This window comes from Ciconia boyciana, chromosome 1, assembly GCF_034638445.1.
Source record: "Ciconia boyciana chromosome 1, ASM3463844v1, whole genome shotgun sequence".
Lineage (NCBI taxonomy): Eukaryota > Metazoa > Chordata > Aves > Ciconiiformes > Ciconiidae > Ciconia > Ciconia boyciana.
The window spans coordinates 132,635,056-132,652,989 of NC_132934.1; the positions used below are offsets into that span (position 1 = coordinate 132,635,056).

Consider the following 17,934-nt stretch of genomic DNA (forward strand, 5'->3'; position numbering starts at 1 on the left):
GAAGGTCAGAAACCACATTTCTTCCTCAACCACACAACTGTAATTTCTTATGCACAACTATTCTGAATCAGATCTAGGATGTAATAATATTTTTCATGACAGGAAACTGGTACTCATTTAAGGTCCTAGAAACTGACATCTCTCCTCCAGAAAACAGTGCAATAGGGACAGTAATGATCAAATGATTTTCTGAAATCACAATTTAGGTTCAGAACAGAAAGATCATCTTTAGGTAAAGAGAAGCTTTCGTACTGCTTCATTTTAAACCTTCAATCCTCCATCAAGGATTCACAAATGACATCTGTAAAATAAGTAACTGTGCTAAGCAAAGATATAATAAAAAAGCACAAACTATTACCTGCACAAAATATCCTTAATTGCTGGACTGGAGATATCAGTTGCAAGTGGGTTGTGAAGAGGTCAACAAATGCTCCAGGATAGACAATGAAGATAAAAATCCCAAATCCATTAAATCGTACTTGTTCTCTTAAAAAGAAGAAAAGAAAAATGAAGTGGTGTTACTGCAAACAAACAAATGAAAAACTGAGAGATTCCATAGCACACATTTTTAACAAGAATAACTAAATTTACAATTATAAAACTAACTTATTTTTCATAATATGAATAATTGAAAGATAATTAAACTAAAGGATGTTTTCTGCAGTAGTTGTCACTTTCAAGCAGCACACATTTGTAAGCCTGGCAAAAAATAAAGGATAAGTTCAACTTCTTTTCTGTCTCCTGGTAACAGTAACACATAAAATACTTTAAAAAAACCCCCTATGTTCAAGTTAACATATATTTTAACATTTGGGGGATTTTTTATTTTAAGTAAAAAAATGGAAGCCTGTAGGATGCAGTTTCAAACTAATCTATGAAAAAATATCTGGAAGAAGCAATCACTTTCCTTTTAAAGAAACACTTATAGATTTCTGGAATTTATCATTTCTCTGTTTCTCCTTAATGAAATTTAGAGTAAATTGTAAAATAACAAAAATGAGGGAAATGTCATCTGAAAAAATGAAAACAAGTCAAGAGGTTAAAAGGACAAATGCTATTTAAATATATTAGTAGCTGACACTGTCATACAGATAATATATATATTTCTCTGAGGTTTTACAATTGCTTTTAAATGGCACTTTTTGGAATAACTACACAAAGGTTTTATGAAGCTAGAAATTTCATAAGGGACTAATAGAGGCATGACAATCATGTTCCAAGACAATTACATTCCAATTATTATTCCAAGACAATCATGTTCCAAGACAAACCAGGCACGGATCAGCTAATCCCATATATTTACTGAACAGTACACTGGGCATAGCATTTTATTTATTCACATTTATTTATTTATTGTGCATATACAATAAGAAACAGAATTATACAAACTTAATCATAATTAAGTAATACATTAATTCCCTGGAGTTAACTCATCAGACCTACCCATGCTACCAATTACTAAGAGGCAGTCTAATGCCTATACATGATTTCATGACGGGTAGGAGGTACAGAGGGAAAAAGAAAAAGGCTTTTTTGGCACAAGCCTTGAGTAAGCTAAGGCTTAAATATGTTAAGGTCTTGTAGTTCACAGCCCATACTATGTTGAACTGAAGTTGGCGAAAGTGTATTAGATTTCAGGGAGTCAAAGTGATTTGCCAGAATAATAAAATTTGCCCACAGCACAGCTATTTAGTAGAGCCTAAACCCTGAGGACTGACCCTAACAGCACTATAGACCCAACCTGTGCTAGGAGGAGGGGAAAAAAAAAAGTTAAGCAGAAAACAGCAGCAGCAACAGCAATGTACATTGGACAAACTAATTTTTCCCCTGGAAATAGTTGGGAATTAATTTTTTGCCAAAAACATAACCTAAACTTGAATATTCAGAGCCTTTGCTCCAGATCTTGAATGAAGATATTACACCACTAAGGTATAAGAATTATTCATTCTGCTTAAAAAGAGCTCTATAGCTACTCCTGGCTTCTCTGCAGTTAGCCAGCAGCATGTGAAGGCACTGTAAGACAAAGGAAATTTTGTTGCTTCTTCCTGTCGTGGGATGAGCAAGAGCTTCATCCTCCACAGAAAAATCCCTGTGAATATTAGGGGAAAAAGGCTGAAAGACAAACAGAGAATATGAAACACAGAGGGTCCCAAACCACCTCGCTAACTGAGAACTGTTGGGGTTATAAAAAAGGTAGTAATGGGTTAAGATGCAGTCATGACCCCCTGCACTCAAGAAAATCAGAGAAACAACTTAGGGCTTCATGCTCATGGGGCAGGTTTTGATAATGTCCAGGAGAAAAGCGGAGGACACCTGAATATCAGTCCCAGTAACCACCACTTAACCCTCTTATGCTAGAGTGTCATTTAACAGTAATGACTAACCATGTCAAATAACTTTTTTGTGAAGTAATCATCATAGTTAAGTGACATTAAAAATACCATCTTTGATCAAAATTAACACATCACTGAAATGAATATGGGCAAATCACATTTGACTGAGTTACTGCTTCAGCCTGTTCATGTGCTACTTCACAAGCTGTGTTTAAACAAATCAATTTAAAATCTATTTTAAAGTACCATTGTGCAATAGCGCATGGGTCCTCTTCAAGTGCCACAGCTGCAGAAATGCAATTGCTGTGGGAAAAAGAGGAGCACTTAAAAGAAGTATTATTTTAAACCTGATGTGGTATGGTGTATTTGCAAGCAGAAGTCCTTTCTCATTATCTGTAGAATAGACACTGTAGTAAAACTCTATCCTTAATTGTACACCCTTCCAAACTTAAAATCTAAGGAAGCTATGAAATACAGAATAAAAAGACTTTCTAGATAAACCAAAGAAGTGCTAACAACTTTCACCTGTAAGTAAATGCTCTGGAATATTAGGCTTTGTTGGCACATAGTGAGAGAAAAGTAATTTGTATTACCGAATAGCTGCCACCCCATGGCCAACTTCATGTATCACACCACTGATGAGGATTGCAGAGAAGAAATAGGTCAGCTGGCTGACAGGCAAATTTACACCAGGCACCTGTTGATGTGGGCATGACAACAAAATAAAACACATCAGGAAATCACGAGGTACAAAGACAAATCATTCTGCCCCTAAACTTGCTGCTCTCACTCAGCTTCTTCAGACCAGAATAGGGGTCGTTCTTATGCAGCACTACCAGTTTGTACCTCTTCTCCCAATTTATTCAATGTATTTTAAAATATATTAAATATATATTATTTTGTTGAAGGCTAAAAAGCTCTCCAGGCACAAAAGACTTCTCCCTGCCCCACTTACTCCCCACGGCCCTGACCGAATGTGTCCTACTCTATATTAAGCTTGAGAAGTTTATAAAAATGTACACAGACTTCCACTCAAATGAGACAGGCTTGGCAACTGTGAGCATTAGTTTAGAATTTCCTGCATCCAGTCATGTAGCTAGAGAGAAGATCCACCCTTAAAAAAAAAAAAAAAAAAATTGTACAGCACTTAAAACACTATGAGCCCTAAAAGATCAAAAAATGAGCCTACAACTGGAACTGTCAGTCTCCCTTCTCTCTTCCTATCCAAATCACGAGACCATCTCAAATTTACAAGGTCAAAAAAAGGGTAACTTTTGTCTATTGTTCAAGTTTTGGCAGTCTACATATGGCAATTTAATCTTTAAAAGAAAAGCACTTGAAATGAATATACTATTTTAATTTATGTAAGCCATAATATGCAGGTCCCTCACATTCCTCCTGTTGCTGTGGATTCCTACCACTCCTCAAGTCCTTCATTGCACTAGTCATGAGACACCAAGTCCTTCCAGATGGGCTTCAAAGCAGTCACAAGTCAGAGAATGAGGAACCATCCCCTTTTTCCTCCTGATGGACTTTACTCCTGCTTGGTTCCTGTCCCTGCTCAGTGGCCATGCTGCAGTGGGATGACAAGGCCACTTCTGCTGCTTGCTGTGGGACAGTTCTCCCGTCTGCTCCACAGCTCTCCCTGCTCGAGGCAGGGCACATTCTAGTACAGTCACTAACAGCTGATGTGAACACAACTTGAATTGCAATCCAGTGGCAGAAAAGAGACGCTATGGTCAAAAATTCCTGGCCTGTCTGTAGGACTCTCTAAAAACCATCCTTGTGGGACACAAAAGGCTGCAGATCCAACTGAACAGATCCCATTTGATCCTACCTTCATTCAGTCCTGCACCTTCCTCAATTATGTGCATTCACCTACCCATGCAGCAGAACTCTACAACAGGTTGGTGAGACAATCTAGCTAAAAGAAGTCCTTCAAAAGACTGTTTTCATTAACGTTAAAGCAAATAATTTCACAAATTCTGCCCAGACTGTGATCATGACCAAGATATTTATCTGAACTGGCACGACTATCGTACCTCACTGTACGAAGGCAGCTGCTTTTCATTCGTTAAGCATCCATTGCTTGTATTACAACATCAGCTGGTGGCACTAATGCATCAGCTAACTGACGTTGCCAGTGGCCCTCTGCTCTGGGCACATGGGAGGACAGACAGCAATAGCAAGAGTTGCCATCTTAATACCACCATAACTATAGCCTGTTAGAACACAGCACTGGATGTTTTCAGACTTCACGTCAAAGAAACTAGTTTAAGATTCACCTAAAAGGGAAGTTAACTCTCATGAAGGGTTCTGAAATCAATAGCAGTATTTTGTTAATAAGCATTGTCATCTTATATTTTATGGTCTTCTGGAAATGCCTTTAGTAAAAGAAGATCCTTTGCTAGTAACTGATCTGCCTCTTTCCCACTTTTGTCAACACGCAACCAACACAAGAGGGGGCAGCTAAAGAAAAACAGCCCAGTTACCTACAGATAGGTATTTTAAATAAACATGACTGAACAAAAGAGGAACGGTACAAAAATCTTAATCAATAAAACATAAGTAGAAATGTGTCTCCTTCTCTCCATAGCCAAAGGCTAAAGGCTACACAGATTTATGCCACAGGCTAAGGTTGAGTTAAAAAAAAAAAGTTGTGGTTTTTTTTAAAAAAAACCTAACTCACTCTCCTCCAGGCAGACAAATATAAGTAACTAATTTAAATGAGAAGGTTCCTCCTGACTTGTTCTTCACCTCTTTGCAACCACACATGGGTCACTTTTTTGTGTCAACTTATGCTAGCACATTCCCCTCAAAAAGAATACTGAAACTCTTTAAAGGCACAATTATACAACTGTGACCATTCAGAAATGAAAGAATGAGGTAGGAAAGAAAGAGAACCACAAATCAACTTAGGAGAAGTAACCTTATCCCCATACATGACATTACATTATCCCTATACATTACATCTTTTTCAGTGCCAGTCTGTCTTTAGTTTGAACGCAGTGATATTGCCAGTAGGCAGTCACTGAGGAATCAATTCCACATTGAAATTGTGAACATTATCCTAGCTTTCTGCTTTCATAGTTCCAATTCACACCAGATTAATTCCAAAGGCTCATCTTTACTTTGGTTGCCTCTATGTTATTTTCTCAAAAGAGCAATGTATTGCAAATGACCATGTTACTCTGGTGTCACAAAAGTGGATAGATCCATATCATGATCTCAGAAAACGAAGATGTAAGGGAGGCTTTTCTTACTCCAGAATGTAACAGACATACATGCTTAGGACAGACTCTGTTGGCATGTGAATTAAAACTTTTCTGTCTCATGTTCAACTTGTGCTCTACAAGACGCACAGACTGCCCACCTCTGTCTGCTTCTGGAGATAATTCAGGAGCAGGCTGTGGACCGGGTGACTGCAGTGGCAGTACCAGCAGTTCCCTCCCAGGTCTCATTGCCTGCTTTTGCCAACACACACTGCATTTGCTATATTCCCCCTGCATGTGTGAAACAGACCCAAACCATCCCAACGGCACTGAGTTTATGGCACATGCTAATGATCAGGCTACCGGCACTCATGGAGTTTTTTAAGCCTAGCTGCACACAGTCAGGTTAGCACTTACAGGAAGGCCTACCATGGCAGCACACAATTCCCACCTTCTGTTCACTAGATTAGTTGAGTACTTAAATACTCACTAAAATGGTTGGGCACCCCTGCTCTAAGCCATGCAGCAGAAGGCAGAGCCATCTCATAGGACTTTCTGCATTTCTGGAAAATGACCTTAAGACATTTGGGCCAGACAGCACTCTTGGGGAAATAAGGGTAGTTAGGAATCCTTCCAGGTTAAAACTGTTGTAAGGGCAATGTCAGTTCTTCCATTACTTCCTTGCATAGAGACAGAAAAGACAGTATTTGCAATCTCTCCCACTCTGTGAAATGCATTCCTTTCTAAAACCATACAATATATTGTCCAGCATCAGAAATCCATGAAACAATTAAATACATTGTTATTAGGCCTTTGACTAGATACTGCCAGAAACAGCACTTTCCATTTCACACTGTAAATTACGGCATAAATCCTTGAACGATCAAAAAATATGCCATCTCCTCACTACTGAATCTTTGCTTCCACTATCACACAAAGCTCTTTACACTTCTTTCCTTTTCCACTGATGTTTTGTATTGTAATAAATGAAATAGAACTCCTCTCTTCTTGTGGATTATGGATGTGCTCTGCAAACTTTAAGGCCACAAGTGCCTCTACATTGCACAGCTCAGAGGAGGCACATTCTTAGCTCTGTTTTATATTCTTAGCACTATGATAATTTAGGGCTCTTCAAAATTATTAGCCAATTCTCACTCCTGAGAATTTTTAATATAAGCTCTTCCACGTTTGCCTTCATTTTTCTTCCCCTCTTTTACTACCTCCACTCCCTATTTTTAAGGCTGATAACAAACCAGCAAATTTTTATGTAGATGAATATCAGGAGTTAGGTTATTCTTGCATGGGAGGATTTAAGCGTCACATACCCCATTAAGAAGCTGGTTAAGATCAGTTCACAACTCTCAAATAAAGACCTGAGGAGGGAACACTTACCACAACTTGCAGCATACGATCATTCTGGGCTTTCGGTGCCTCGGTGAGCATCTGTGTCAGTGTTTGCATCAGTGTCTTTCCGAGAAGAATAACAGAGCCAAACATGGCAACTACACCAAACACCATTCCTATGCTGAACCTACAGAGAAGCAAATAGTTTAGCAATGCATAACCACAAGAAGATAGGGTATATTCTCTGCATAATTAACTGCTTTAGCACAATTCAGCACACCAAACTCACAGGGCAAAACTTATCTGATGCTACTACCATTCATGTATCAACAATCCAATACAAAAATATTAGCTAAAGGAAACTGATAACAATAATAACATATACTAATAATATTGACTAACAACATATAATATTTTCCTTGTTTAAGAAATGTTTTATATCCAAACCACATCCTGATTAATTTTCAAATATTTTTATGTTGTTCTTACACATTATAAATTTTACTCAGTTACTCAATATATATAACTTGCCATTAGCTATGAATATAAAAACAATAACAATATATAAAACAATATATAATTAACCATGTTGCACCACACCATCACATATTTAGAGACCTGGATCAAATGATAAGGTAGCATACATATTTATTTATATGAGCTTTTTCAATAAATTTTGCATCTTCCTCACAAACAATAAAAAAGCGCTAAAGAACAATAAATGAGACTCAGCCTTTTTTAAAGAAGAACTAAAAGGTACAACTGCAAGATCAGATTAAAATCAATTACTTAAAACACACTGTTCTGCTCACCAATTTATTTTTCATTAAAATCAGTGTTGAAAATAATTTCAATTTATGTCAGTCCACCTAGTGGTGAATTTTTATTCAGCTTTATTATTTTACACTGACCAATAGTTGAAGGATGTGATAAAGTTTATCTTCTAGCTAAAACAAATTCACTACCAGTCCTTCTTCCCCTCACAATAGCATAATTTTTCTCTTACTATCCTTAATGAAGCTCACTGCGAATTAGCAAATTTATTTTAAGCAACATGTACCTTGTCATGTTAATTAAAGAGACCAGTGGAAACATTATACTGTAATAAATTATAAACATTTAAAAAAATGTGATTGATATAGAACTATTTCAAACTGAAATAGTAAAATCATTACATACAAGAGAAACCAATATGAAGCAGACCTCTCACTACTATTTCACTGAGGGTAGCAATACAGGAAATGAAAAGAAATTAAAACCTTACTCATTTTATATTTTCAGAGCAGATATAAAGTAATACTAGGAAGGCAACTGAGCAATAATTTTCTAAATTAGTCCAGGAGCACCCATACTAACCACCCTACTTATTTACCTATTCCCAGCAGTCTGTGCAATCTTAGCAAGGAAAGGTGCCAGCAGACAGAAGGTGAGCAATGTGCCTCTGAGCAGGTATACTTGCTGAATGTCTGGGCAATGACTGACAACAGGCACACAACTGTCTTTGAATACTTTTTAAACTCTAGTGATCGGGGGAGAGCTATGTATTTTTTAGCAGAGGAGAAAGACTTATACTGGCACAGTACAATTATGGCAACCATGCTAGCTTGGTTTTATCATTAGTCTAGTGAAATAACCATCTACCCATTACACTTTTAAGGCTGAGAGGCACAGATATGGTTAAGTTGTTGACTCTGTATTTGACAGAAGAAAAAAAATCCTGAATTTATACCATAAATACAGAAATCTGGGTTTCCATCTCCCCCAGTTGTAGAACTGGCGGTTGAAGAGAGCTGTTTGCCATCGCATGTGAAAAGGAGAGACGCTCAAGCCGTACGTCAGCAGCCAGTCTTCATAAGATGCCTTCAGAGAGTTGGATGACTGCAAAACAATGGAAAATTAGTTCAACCAAAAACTTCTAGGAAGATTTTGCATTATGTGACCAAGCAGTAGATGTGATCTGTTTATATAAAAATGGATGTATAACTTCAGGTAAATGTCCTGCACATTATTTATATTTTAACATACAGGTAGGTGTGACATGTAATATGAAAAAGTTATGCCACTGTTTTGATGCAAATCGCAACAGTTCTAGGAGTGCAAGAGACATCGGGTATCCAGTGTTATATGACAAACAAAATCTTATATCATCTTTCCTAGTGTTAAATCACTTCCAGTAGTTTTTAACTGTTTGGTTAGAAGGCTAAAGACTGAACTGTTTATGGTATTTTTTCAATGTGCAATTATATTCCAGTAAACATTTTTAAAACTACAATAAAGAAAAATGCTTCTCTTGACTTCAGCTGAAAAAACTTTTTCTAATATTGGTGAGATATGGATCAGTACTGTGGATACCCTTTAGTAAGGGTAAAAATGAGGTCTACTTTTCAAACACAGAGACTATGCCTAAAGAGACTCTGAAATATTTGATCATGCTAACAAAAAGCGAGAAGGAATTTAAACTTATCAACCTGTATTGCAACAGCAATTTCACTATGATAATTTCCCAGCATTTCAAGATACTGCTAGAATGCCTTCCTAGTAGTTCCAAAGATTTCTCCTGATGAGAAATGTGACCTATAGGCTATATGATTAATACTTACCTGCAGTATTATCTGATATTATAGACCAATAGACATAGTTTTGCAATTGCTACTTCGTATTAACATGGTGCTTGTCTTTGCAATAGGCTTTACTCAGCCTTCTCCACGGAAGCTAGTATCAGAAACCCAACTGAAGGAACGCTTTCCTTGGAGGTGAAAGAGGAACTCATAGCTCAGGAAAAGCGCACCAGAGCTTTAAGCCTTCTGACTTCCAGCAGTTCCCAACGCAGGAGTGTCTCTGACATAATCCAGACAAGTCTTTGGAGCTGTCTGACCTGGAGCGTTGTTCCCAAGTTTCCCTACGAGCAGCAGCACCTACTGAAGACACTGGGAATGCGTAGTTCACAACAGGCTCCCTTCTCCTCCTCCAAGAGAAACTTCACAAGTTTCTGGCTGTCGTCCATGGTTCTTTAAGCAAATTTAGTACTTGCCAAGTTCCCTGCATTCCTCCTGTCCTGCCGTGGTGCTGGTGGGAAGTGAGAATCTCATCTTGTACAACTATATTCCTAGCTTTTCTCATTTTGTTGAATTAACTAAAATGTGAACATTAACATTTATTTTAAGTAACAATTTTCCTAGGACGCAAGACCCATTTACTCAGGTCACTGTTCATTTATCACCTATTACACCATTTATCCTTTCTGCCTATATATTCTTGTGTCACTTCCTTCTTCTTCACCCTACTGATTTCATTCACGTTTTTGTTCAGTCAGCTGAGGGCACCGACAGAAATTTCCATCGTAAGGTATTCCCTAACCAACATTAGTCACTCCCTATGACACCACTAAATTTAGTGTCCATAACCAGATCAGCATTTGCTAACCCAGCATTTGCTAACTTTAACAGAAGAGATCACAAAGATGATTACACTTTTACAAATAATAATACATAAGCCAAAGAAACAAAGAAAAAGACCTCCTCATATAATCTACCAGATAATTAAGAACAAAAACACATATGACAGTAAGTACCTCTGACATGAGAAACTGTCTTTTGGGAATTAAGTAAACACATCCTATTCATTCACACAGAGTCCAAAAGAACCCAACCAACCACATAAAGCTAATTGGTTATATTGATTTGGCACTTCAAAAATGTGTTCCTTCTATCACATGGAAAAACTACTTTTCCCCTAGAAATGCCACAAATTCATCCCTTCAAATTCATTCCAACCGCATCACAGGCCCACTGTACTAGCAAGGCATAAATAAAAATGAAGTTTTCCATAAGAAATATGGGATTACTGACCATACACTTGCCAGATGGGGAAAAAAAAAAAAAAGTACCAAAATTCATTCTCCTTTTGCATTTTCCTCACAAGTTGTGCAAATGGTATTCATGATCACTAGATGACTGCATCCCTTCAAAAAATATATTAAAAAGCTCTATGCAAACTTTTGCTCCTTCTGTCCTGAGCCCAGTAGGATCACCACATTACCACGCGCACCCTCACGCCCTGGTATGAGGTATGGTGGTATCCTATGTTTCATTTCAAACTTCCTTCTCACAGGCCTTGGCTCTGCTTCTTTAAGCTGAGTTCTAAGTGATCTTTGTTATATTAATTTTACTATAAATGCAATAACTTTTTTATTTATGCAAGCCTTCAAAATAATGAATGTCTGCTAAATACTCCAGGAGCTCCATAAATATCTGCCAGCAAGCAGGAGTCCTTAACATTCCTCTTTGCTGACAAAATCTGTTCAAGAGCTCTGAACCATTTCAGCTTCCTGACCTTAAAAGCTGAAGGCTAACCTTGACTGAATGCATCTAATGCATCCTTTATTTTTCATAGCAGAAGGAGGGACAACGTTCTACCCTTTGCTCATTCCTGATCCTTCAGGCAGAATGAAATGGCATGATTTAGGATGCTGGGGAGCAGGAATTTAGGGGTCTGCCTGAGTGATTCCCTTTTGTAGGATCCAAGCTTCAATGGAAACTTTCATGCCAGTGGTTCAATGAAGAGCAACAAGAGGGACTTAAAATTCCAAGTCCCAGCTTGATTCGGCATATTTTTAGTTTGCTAACACACACATATCTTGTAATGTAACTCTAGCAATATTATAATATGTGAATTTATTTGTGCAAAAATGCATTTATACACACAGTTATGCTTTCTATGTTATAGACTTTCTAAGAGCCAGACTGCCTAACAAAATGTTTGAAATCTGAACAAAACCAGTAAGGAAACAAACTGAGCAAGAGACACTGCACATTGAACAAGTTTACAGAATAAACATCAACTGCAAGTTACAGCACACATCCTTCTCTTGCCAAAAGTATCAACAGGAGCACTCATGGAAAAGTACTCCTGTATTATTTTCCACTCACGCTCTGTAGGTCCTTTTGGTGTAATTAAATTGTAAGTGATTTGAGGTTTAAGCAGCGACTGCCTTTTGCTACGGTTGCTAGCAGCCCCGGGTTATGAATGTGGTGGGAGATTTACAGTACCAGCAATAAAACAAGAAACCCTGAGTTTCCTGATTATATAAACCAGGTTATTTAATCCAAATTCTATTTTGGCTGTAGTGTTCACAGTGAAACTTATCATTGAGATATACGCACATGAGGTCTACCAGTAAGTTCACTAAAACCCAACAGCTCCCACATACTTCCTGACGATTAATATCCTCTGTCAACTTTTAGTTAAAAGATCAAAGTTAAATTTTAACTCCTGGATTCTCTTGCTTGCTATAGCATTCCAGGCATTCCCCCTTCTTTTTCAACATAAATCAGGCACTAAGTTGGCTCCAAACAACATGGGGATTTTTTCTCCCTTGCTGCTGCTAAGCCCTACCGGAGGTTGTAACAAGAAAAACAGTGGCTACTTTTATTTATAAAAGAGAATGATTTTAAGGTCTAGTGCTGAAAGAGATCTTCAGAATCACAGAGATACAAACGGGTCTCAGCATCATGGCAGCTCTTGCTTCACACTCTCAGATTCTTCATCAGACACAATGTTACTGTCAAAAGAAAACCAGCCTGTTGGCTGATCTTTCTGGTGGTTTTTGGTGTGTCTCCCTACAGTCAGGAGCACGTTTTTCTGGTATCCAGTCAGTCTTCTAATGTGTTTCAAAACAATGCCACGTTTGTTTCCAAATACCTAATATAGACTTGATGTAATAAAATTTGAAAAATCTTCAGATAAATTACTGTATTTTTTATTGTCATTATGCACAGACTAATACTTGGCAATTCATAGCTCCCATCATTTACTGAGCTACATTTGCTCTCCAACAATTAGCAGCAGGGGGAGCCACTTATTTTTCCAAGTTTTCTCATCACCTAAATCTTCTTATGTTTCTTCCTATATTTTACAGGAGTGACAAAACAAACGTTTTTTACTTTGAAATCACTAGGCCCTATCTGCACTTGGCAGAAACAGATGCAGCTCCTGCACTGTAACATTAACATAAAAAAGAAAGAGAATTACAGATCAAACCGTTCATTTTTCCTCATATTTAACCAGCATACATCCCATTTCACATACATACTTCGCAATTTCAATCATGTCTTAGAAATCATACCTCTCGAGCTTTAAAAAAACCCTGCTTAATGAAACTTGTGCAATGCACAAATGCATCCCTAGATACGACTGATGTCTTGTTGGTGTATTTTCTTTTCAGACCTTCCCCTCTCCATTAGGAGCAAAAAGATGAGTCTTACAATACCCTCTGAAGATTAAAGTTTACTTCTTTAAAAAGTATTAGTGTTGAGCTCTGTCTCAACTTATTTTTTTCCGTAAAACTAAAGACATCCAGAAGAAAAAAAATGTGCAATAGTTAAGTTTTAACGTAATTTTAGAAAAATCATCATTATAAAACACATACTCTACACTGCAAACTTATAAATTACGGTTTTTTTAAAAGATCACACTGCTTTAAACTCCAGAAAGCACACTAAAGTGCCACAGAGCTGTTTAAGCAGTAGACTAAAAGCTGGCTTCCCTGACGTTTCACAGCCTTGGTCCTTTAACGCAGACCCGCCATCTCTGCAGCCGGCTGGGAGGCGTTTTCAACCCCGGCGACGGGCGGAAGCAAAACAGCATCTCCCGCGGCGCCGCCGCTACGGCTTCTTGCAGGGCCGACGGGCCCCGTTGCAAGGGCGAGGAGGCTCGCCCTGGGCGAAAGGATCGCCTCAGCAGCCCGAGGGGGACAGCAAGGCGTGGGGGGCAGGCGCAACTCCCCCCTCAACCGCACCCTCCCCGCACCTGCGAGCGGGGAACAGCCCGGCGCCCGCCCCGCGCTGAGTGGGGCGAGCCGGGGAGGCCCGCGGCCGCCTTTCCCGCTCCGAACCTGACCGCCCCCGGCTGCCCCGGCCGCGGCCGGCAGAGCCCGCAGCCCGGCACCGCAACGGGGGAGGCGGCGGCGGGCGGAGAACGGCCGCACTGTCACGCGCCCTCAACGGCCCGAGCCTCGCGCCGGCCGTTAAATTTGAATTGCAGAGCGGCCGGGCGCCGCCAGCTCGGGCCTGCAGGCTCGGGCAGGGGAGCGGCACCTCCGCCTGCGTGTGAGGGCGGAGAAAGGGAGGTCGTGGCCAGCCCTGGTGTTTCGGAGGGTGGGCGAGGCGGGGAGGCCTCTCGCCGGTGGCGACTCCAGACCCCGCCCGGGGGACGCGGGGCTGCCGGCGCCCCCTTCCCGGCCCCGGCGGGGTGCGAGGGGTGAAGCGGCGCTCCTGCCCCGGCGTGCGCGGGGCCAAGGGCTCCCCGTTCGCCTCTGCGCCCACAGCCCTCACCTTGAGCAGCGTATCCGCCAGGTAGATGGCGCACCAGCCCCCCAGCACGCACACCACCACCGGGATCGGGATCATTGTTGCAGCCGAGGCGGTGGCGGCGGCCGCCGTTCATGCGGAGGAGCCCCCGGAACTAAACCTGTCCCGGAACCTTTCTCCATCAGCTATACTGCCCGGTCGGACGCTTCCGGGCACCGCGTCGAGCGACGGCAGGTGCCGGAGTGACGTCACAGCCTAGTGGGCAGCGGAACGGGGCGGGGTCGTTGCCGCGGTGCGCGTGCGCAGGGAGCCGGCCGCACTGGCCGTCACCGCGAGACGCGGGGCGGACTGCGCCTGCGCGGTGGGCTGGAGGGGGCGGGAAGGGAGCTGTCGCCCCGCCCTACTCGGCCGTTGGGGCGCAGCCGCGGTGCGAGGGGCGCCGGCTTCGGCCTGGATCGGTTCCTCCACCTTTCGCTAAATTTCCTTGAGCTATTTGTGCGTTCGTACGTCGTGAAGAGGTGTAACGGTGAAGACGCGTGGTCTTTTTATGTTACTTGCTGAATGACAGAGGCAGTCGCAGGCGAGCCCCCCCTTAGCGGAGCTCCCCAGCCGCTCCCTGTTAGGCCCCGACAGTGCCCGTGGCACTGCCGGTGGAAGAGCTGGGGCCCTCTGGACAGGCTGTACCGCAGATGGTCAGGAAAGCATGCTGGAGAATGAAAACTCATTTGCGGTGGTGGGATTAAAGCGGATTGTGGAAGCACTTCAGTGATGAGGGAGTAATAGGATTCCCTTTAACTACTAACATGCTTCCAGAAATTTAACATTGACTTCGTGACACAACGAGATTGCTTCTTGAGGCTCGTTGTAAGAGGGACTTTCAGGCAAGCGCTGTCTGGGCCATTGTGTTTCCTTCCCAGTCCACTGTCACACTAATTCTCTGATTTTATGCCGCTCTTATCTCTCCCACTCCTCTTGGGCATGTTTTTCACTGTTACCAGAAGTGGGACGTGCCATGAGGTCACTAATCTTAAGAGTTGATTTCTCAGGACCTTTCCTAGTTTAAAAACTTTAACTCAGAGCTTGAACACTGAAAGCAAACAAGTACAAGATTTGGCAAAGGTTAAGGGAAAGTATTTATTTGCCTACACAAACGATGCAAATTGAACTGCCCCTCCCTTCCCCCTGTGAAAAAGATGCACAATCATGTCCTCAGTTTTCTCATTATTTCTAAAGATTTTTCAGGAATCAAGACAGCAGCAGTGGGGAGAGCCCTCTGCAGTTTGTGGCTTCCAGTCCACCTTTTCCTGTGTGCCCCAGATAAACTTTTCTTGGCCTTGGTTTGTGAGAAGTTACTCAGAAGGACACCTCTCTCCTGAAAATGCTTATTCCATCCGTCCTTCAGCTCTGATGCATTAGTCTGTGGGTTCAGGACCATTCTGTGGAACATCTGGGACTGCCATTAGGAGAAGGGTTCATAAAATCAACCACAGCCTGTCTTTTCCACACAGAAAGCTTTGTAGAAGTTGTGTTTTTAAAGAGATACACCGGTGTCCTTTGAATAAAAAAAAAAATGCATCAAGCCCTCTCTTTGCTAGAATTTAAGTGGTTTTAATGCTGGTTTTCAGTCACATTTTCAGATTTTTCAGCTCACTCTTTGATCCATATATGCTTCTTCATCCTGTCCTTCCCAAAACAGATGCTGCCAGCTTTCCTTATGCTACCAGCAGGAAGAACATCTCAGCTCTGAACTCCTTGGCTCTTTTCTGCTCCCTTTCTTTTCACTGATAACAGTGAAAGAGGGGAAGCAGGAATAAGGGGCTGTACCCCAGGAGATGGTTAAATCAAGTTAAGGTTAAAACAAGTTAAGGGGAAACAGCCCTGGCCAATCTCTCACCATTGGCCATTGTGGGGGTAGAGGGGGAAGTGAGAACTGGTAATGCATGCCTGCTTTCACTTGTTCTCTGGTGAGTTGCTTTGTCTTTCATCTCAGGTCAGGGATGGTTTTCCCCCAAGTTTAGATTTTCCGTTGTCCTTAAACCCGTGGTGGGAGCTGTTCGTGTTAACCAAAGCTATATGAGAACTTCTGAAAGAATTTAATTCCAACATAAAAGCTGAAGAATCACAGGAAATGTATCCAGCCTTGCATGCAGTCAAATTTGAGTTTGTGCACTGACATAGGCAACTTGGAGATGTCCTCAGTGTCTAAAACAAATCATAAACTGAGTGCCAGAATAATCAGGTCTAACTATGGCTTTTCTGCAATGATTCCCAATCTAGCAAGTTAAACTGCAAATCATTGAGAAATGATGCAAATATGGTTAATTCTACACCTTATGGGTTGAAACTCAGGTTTTTCCGTAGACCAACATGCATTTAATATAAATATAAAAAAAATATTCTAGTGGTGATCTTTGGAAGCAATGGAGGGGAATCGTATTCAAACAGTTAAGACCATGAGTACTTTTGCCAGTGGAATAGTCTCACTGAAATCAAGCATAGTAAAATGGGCATGGGGCCTGCTGTTTAAAGGATCCAGTCAATAAACAGCTTTTGTAACACTATTGTATTTTTCTTCTGTGTTCTTTTAGTATGCTGTATAAAATACAGAACCAAATTTTATTGAGTAGGCATAGAAATTGGCAGTGCAGATAAAAAGGAATGCAACTAAAATACACTGTGTTTTATTGCTAGAAAGTTTATCACAAGAAAACAAAAATGATAATTTTCTAGAATGCAGAAGACAGATATTCTGAGTGAACTGCCAGCCCCGCTGTTTTTACTTGCGTAACTTTAGTGGTTATTTTGCCCCTGGCAGAAAGGCAAAGTTAATCCTTGTTCTCATGGAATGAAACTGTCGCAGACTGTGAGGTGTTACAGGGAGAGATTGCGTTTTGCATTTTGAAAGTGAAGGTATTCATGATTAAAGTTTTCCACTTTAAAATGGCTCAGGAGGTAGCGCAGGTATTGATACATTTTTTACCACTGCTTGTTTTTCCTTACAGTCACCTAATAAGCTAAAGTAGTGACTAAAGCAAAATGCCATACAGTAATCAGGTTAGTGCATGGTATTCATACATTGTTACAAAGTAGTGTAATTATCAGAGTTTCAGAAGTCACAGCTGAGGTGTGCGTTAATGGGAGGGCATGGGTGGACCTCAAAAGGGCAAGTATCAAAGAATGTTAGAAAAGGATACGTATCAATCATCATGCAGGAGTAGCTAAGTCCATGCAAAAACTTTAGACAGAAAAAGAATAATCTCATAAGCATAACAATACGATTAAATGTAATTTGGCAAGTAAATATCAAACAGAGTGTGTTCATAATGCATTAATTATTACCAAATTCAATTAGCAGCTTAATATCATAGACATCTTTTTCAAGACATAGTAAATATATTTATCTTAAAATTAATTATCAACATGTCTAATAATTAATCTCTTTAACTTTGATCTATTATTGAAGTAGATATGTGATTATTCAGATATTACCATACATGACATGTTGCAAAACAAAAGTAAAACCAGTCTTAACCACCCTTTCAAAAGGTCTGACGTTAGAGGGGTTTGCAGGGCTTCAGGGAGATTGTACCCACTCACAGTTCATTGCAGGCTCAGACCTATAACCAGCTAAGATGTGGGGAGGTTGTAAATTTTGCCAGTTTGAAGACAATACAATCGGAACGTGACTTGATTGGGTAAGTGTTTGAGCCTTGAGGAGAGCAAATGGGGTTTTAGATA

At 40.6% G+C, this 17,934-nt stretch overlaps 1 protein-coding gene across 5 annotated transcripts in view; it reads right to left on the minus strand.

Annotated features, from left to right (window-relative positions):
- The window catches only part of MBTPS2 (membrane bound transcription factor peptidase, site 2), a 38,486-nt gene extending 24,062 nt beyond the window's left edge, over positions 1 to 14,424 (minus strand). For 2 of the 5 annotated variants that reach the window (XR_012040016.1, XM_072848942.1), the window contains exons 1-5: positions 14,221 to 14,424; positions 8,619 to 8,767; positions 6,938 to 7,076; positions 2,927 to 3,030; positions 359 to 486 (exon numbers count right to left, since the gene is read on the minus strand). Coding sequence is in view for 4 of the 5 variants with exons in the window: in XM_072848942.1 (XP_072705043.1) it covers positions 359 to 486; positions 2,927 to 3,030; positions 6,938 to 7,076; positions 8,619 to 8,767; positions 14,221 to 14,295 (595 nt within the window). In the remaining variant the exon portion in view is untranslated. Of the gene's footprint in view, positions 1 to 358; positions 487 to 2,926; positions 3,031 to 6,937; positions 7,077 to 8,618; positions 8,768 to 9,489; positions 11,127 to 13,013; positions 13,159 to 13,696; positions 14,165 to 14,220 lie in introns of those variants that run through there. The other 3 variants (XM_072848966.1, XM_072848948.1, XM_072848958.1) reach the window with 3 other exon arrangements.
- Positions 14,425 to 17,934: the final 3,510 nt, after the last annotated feature.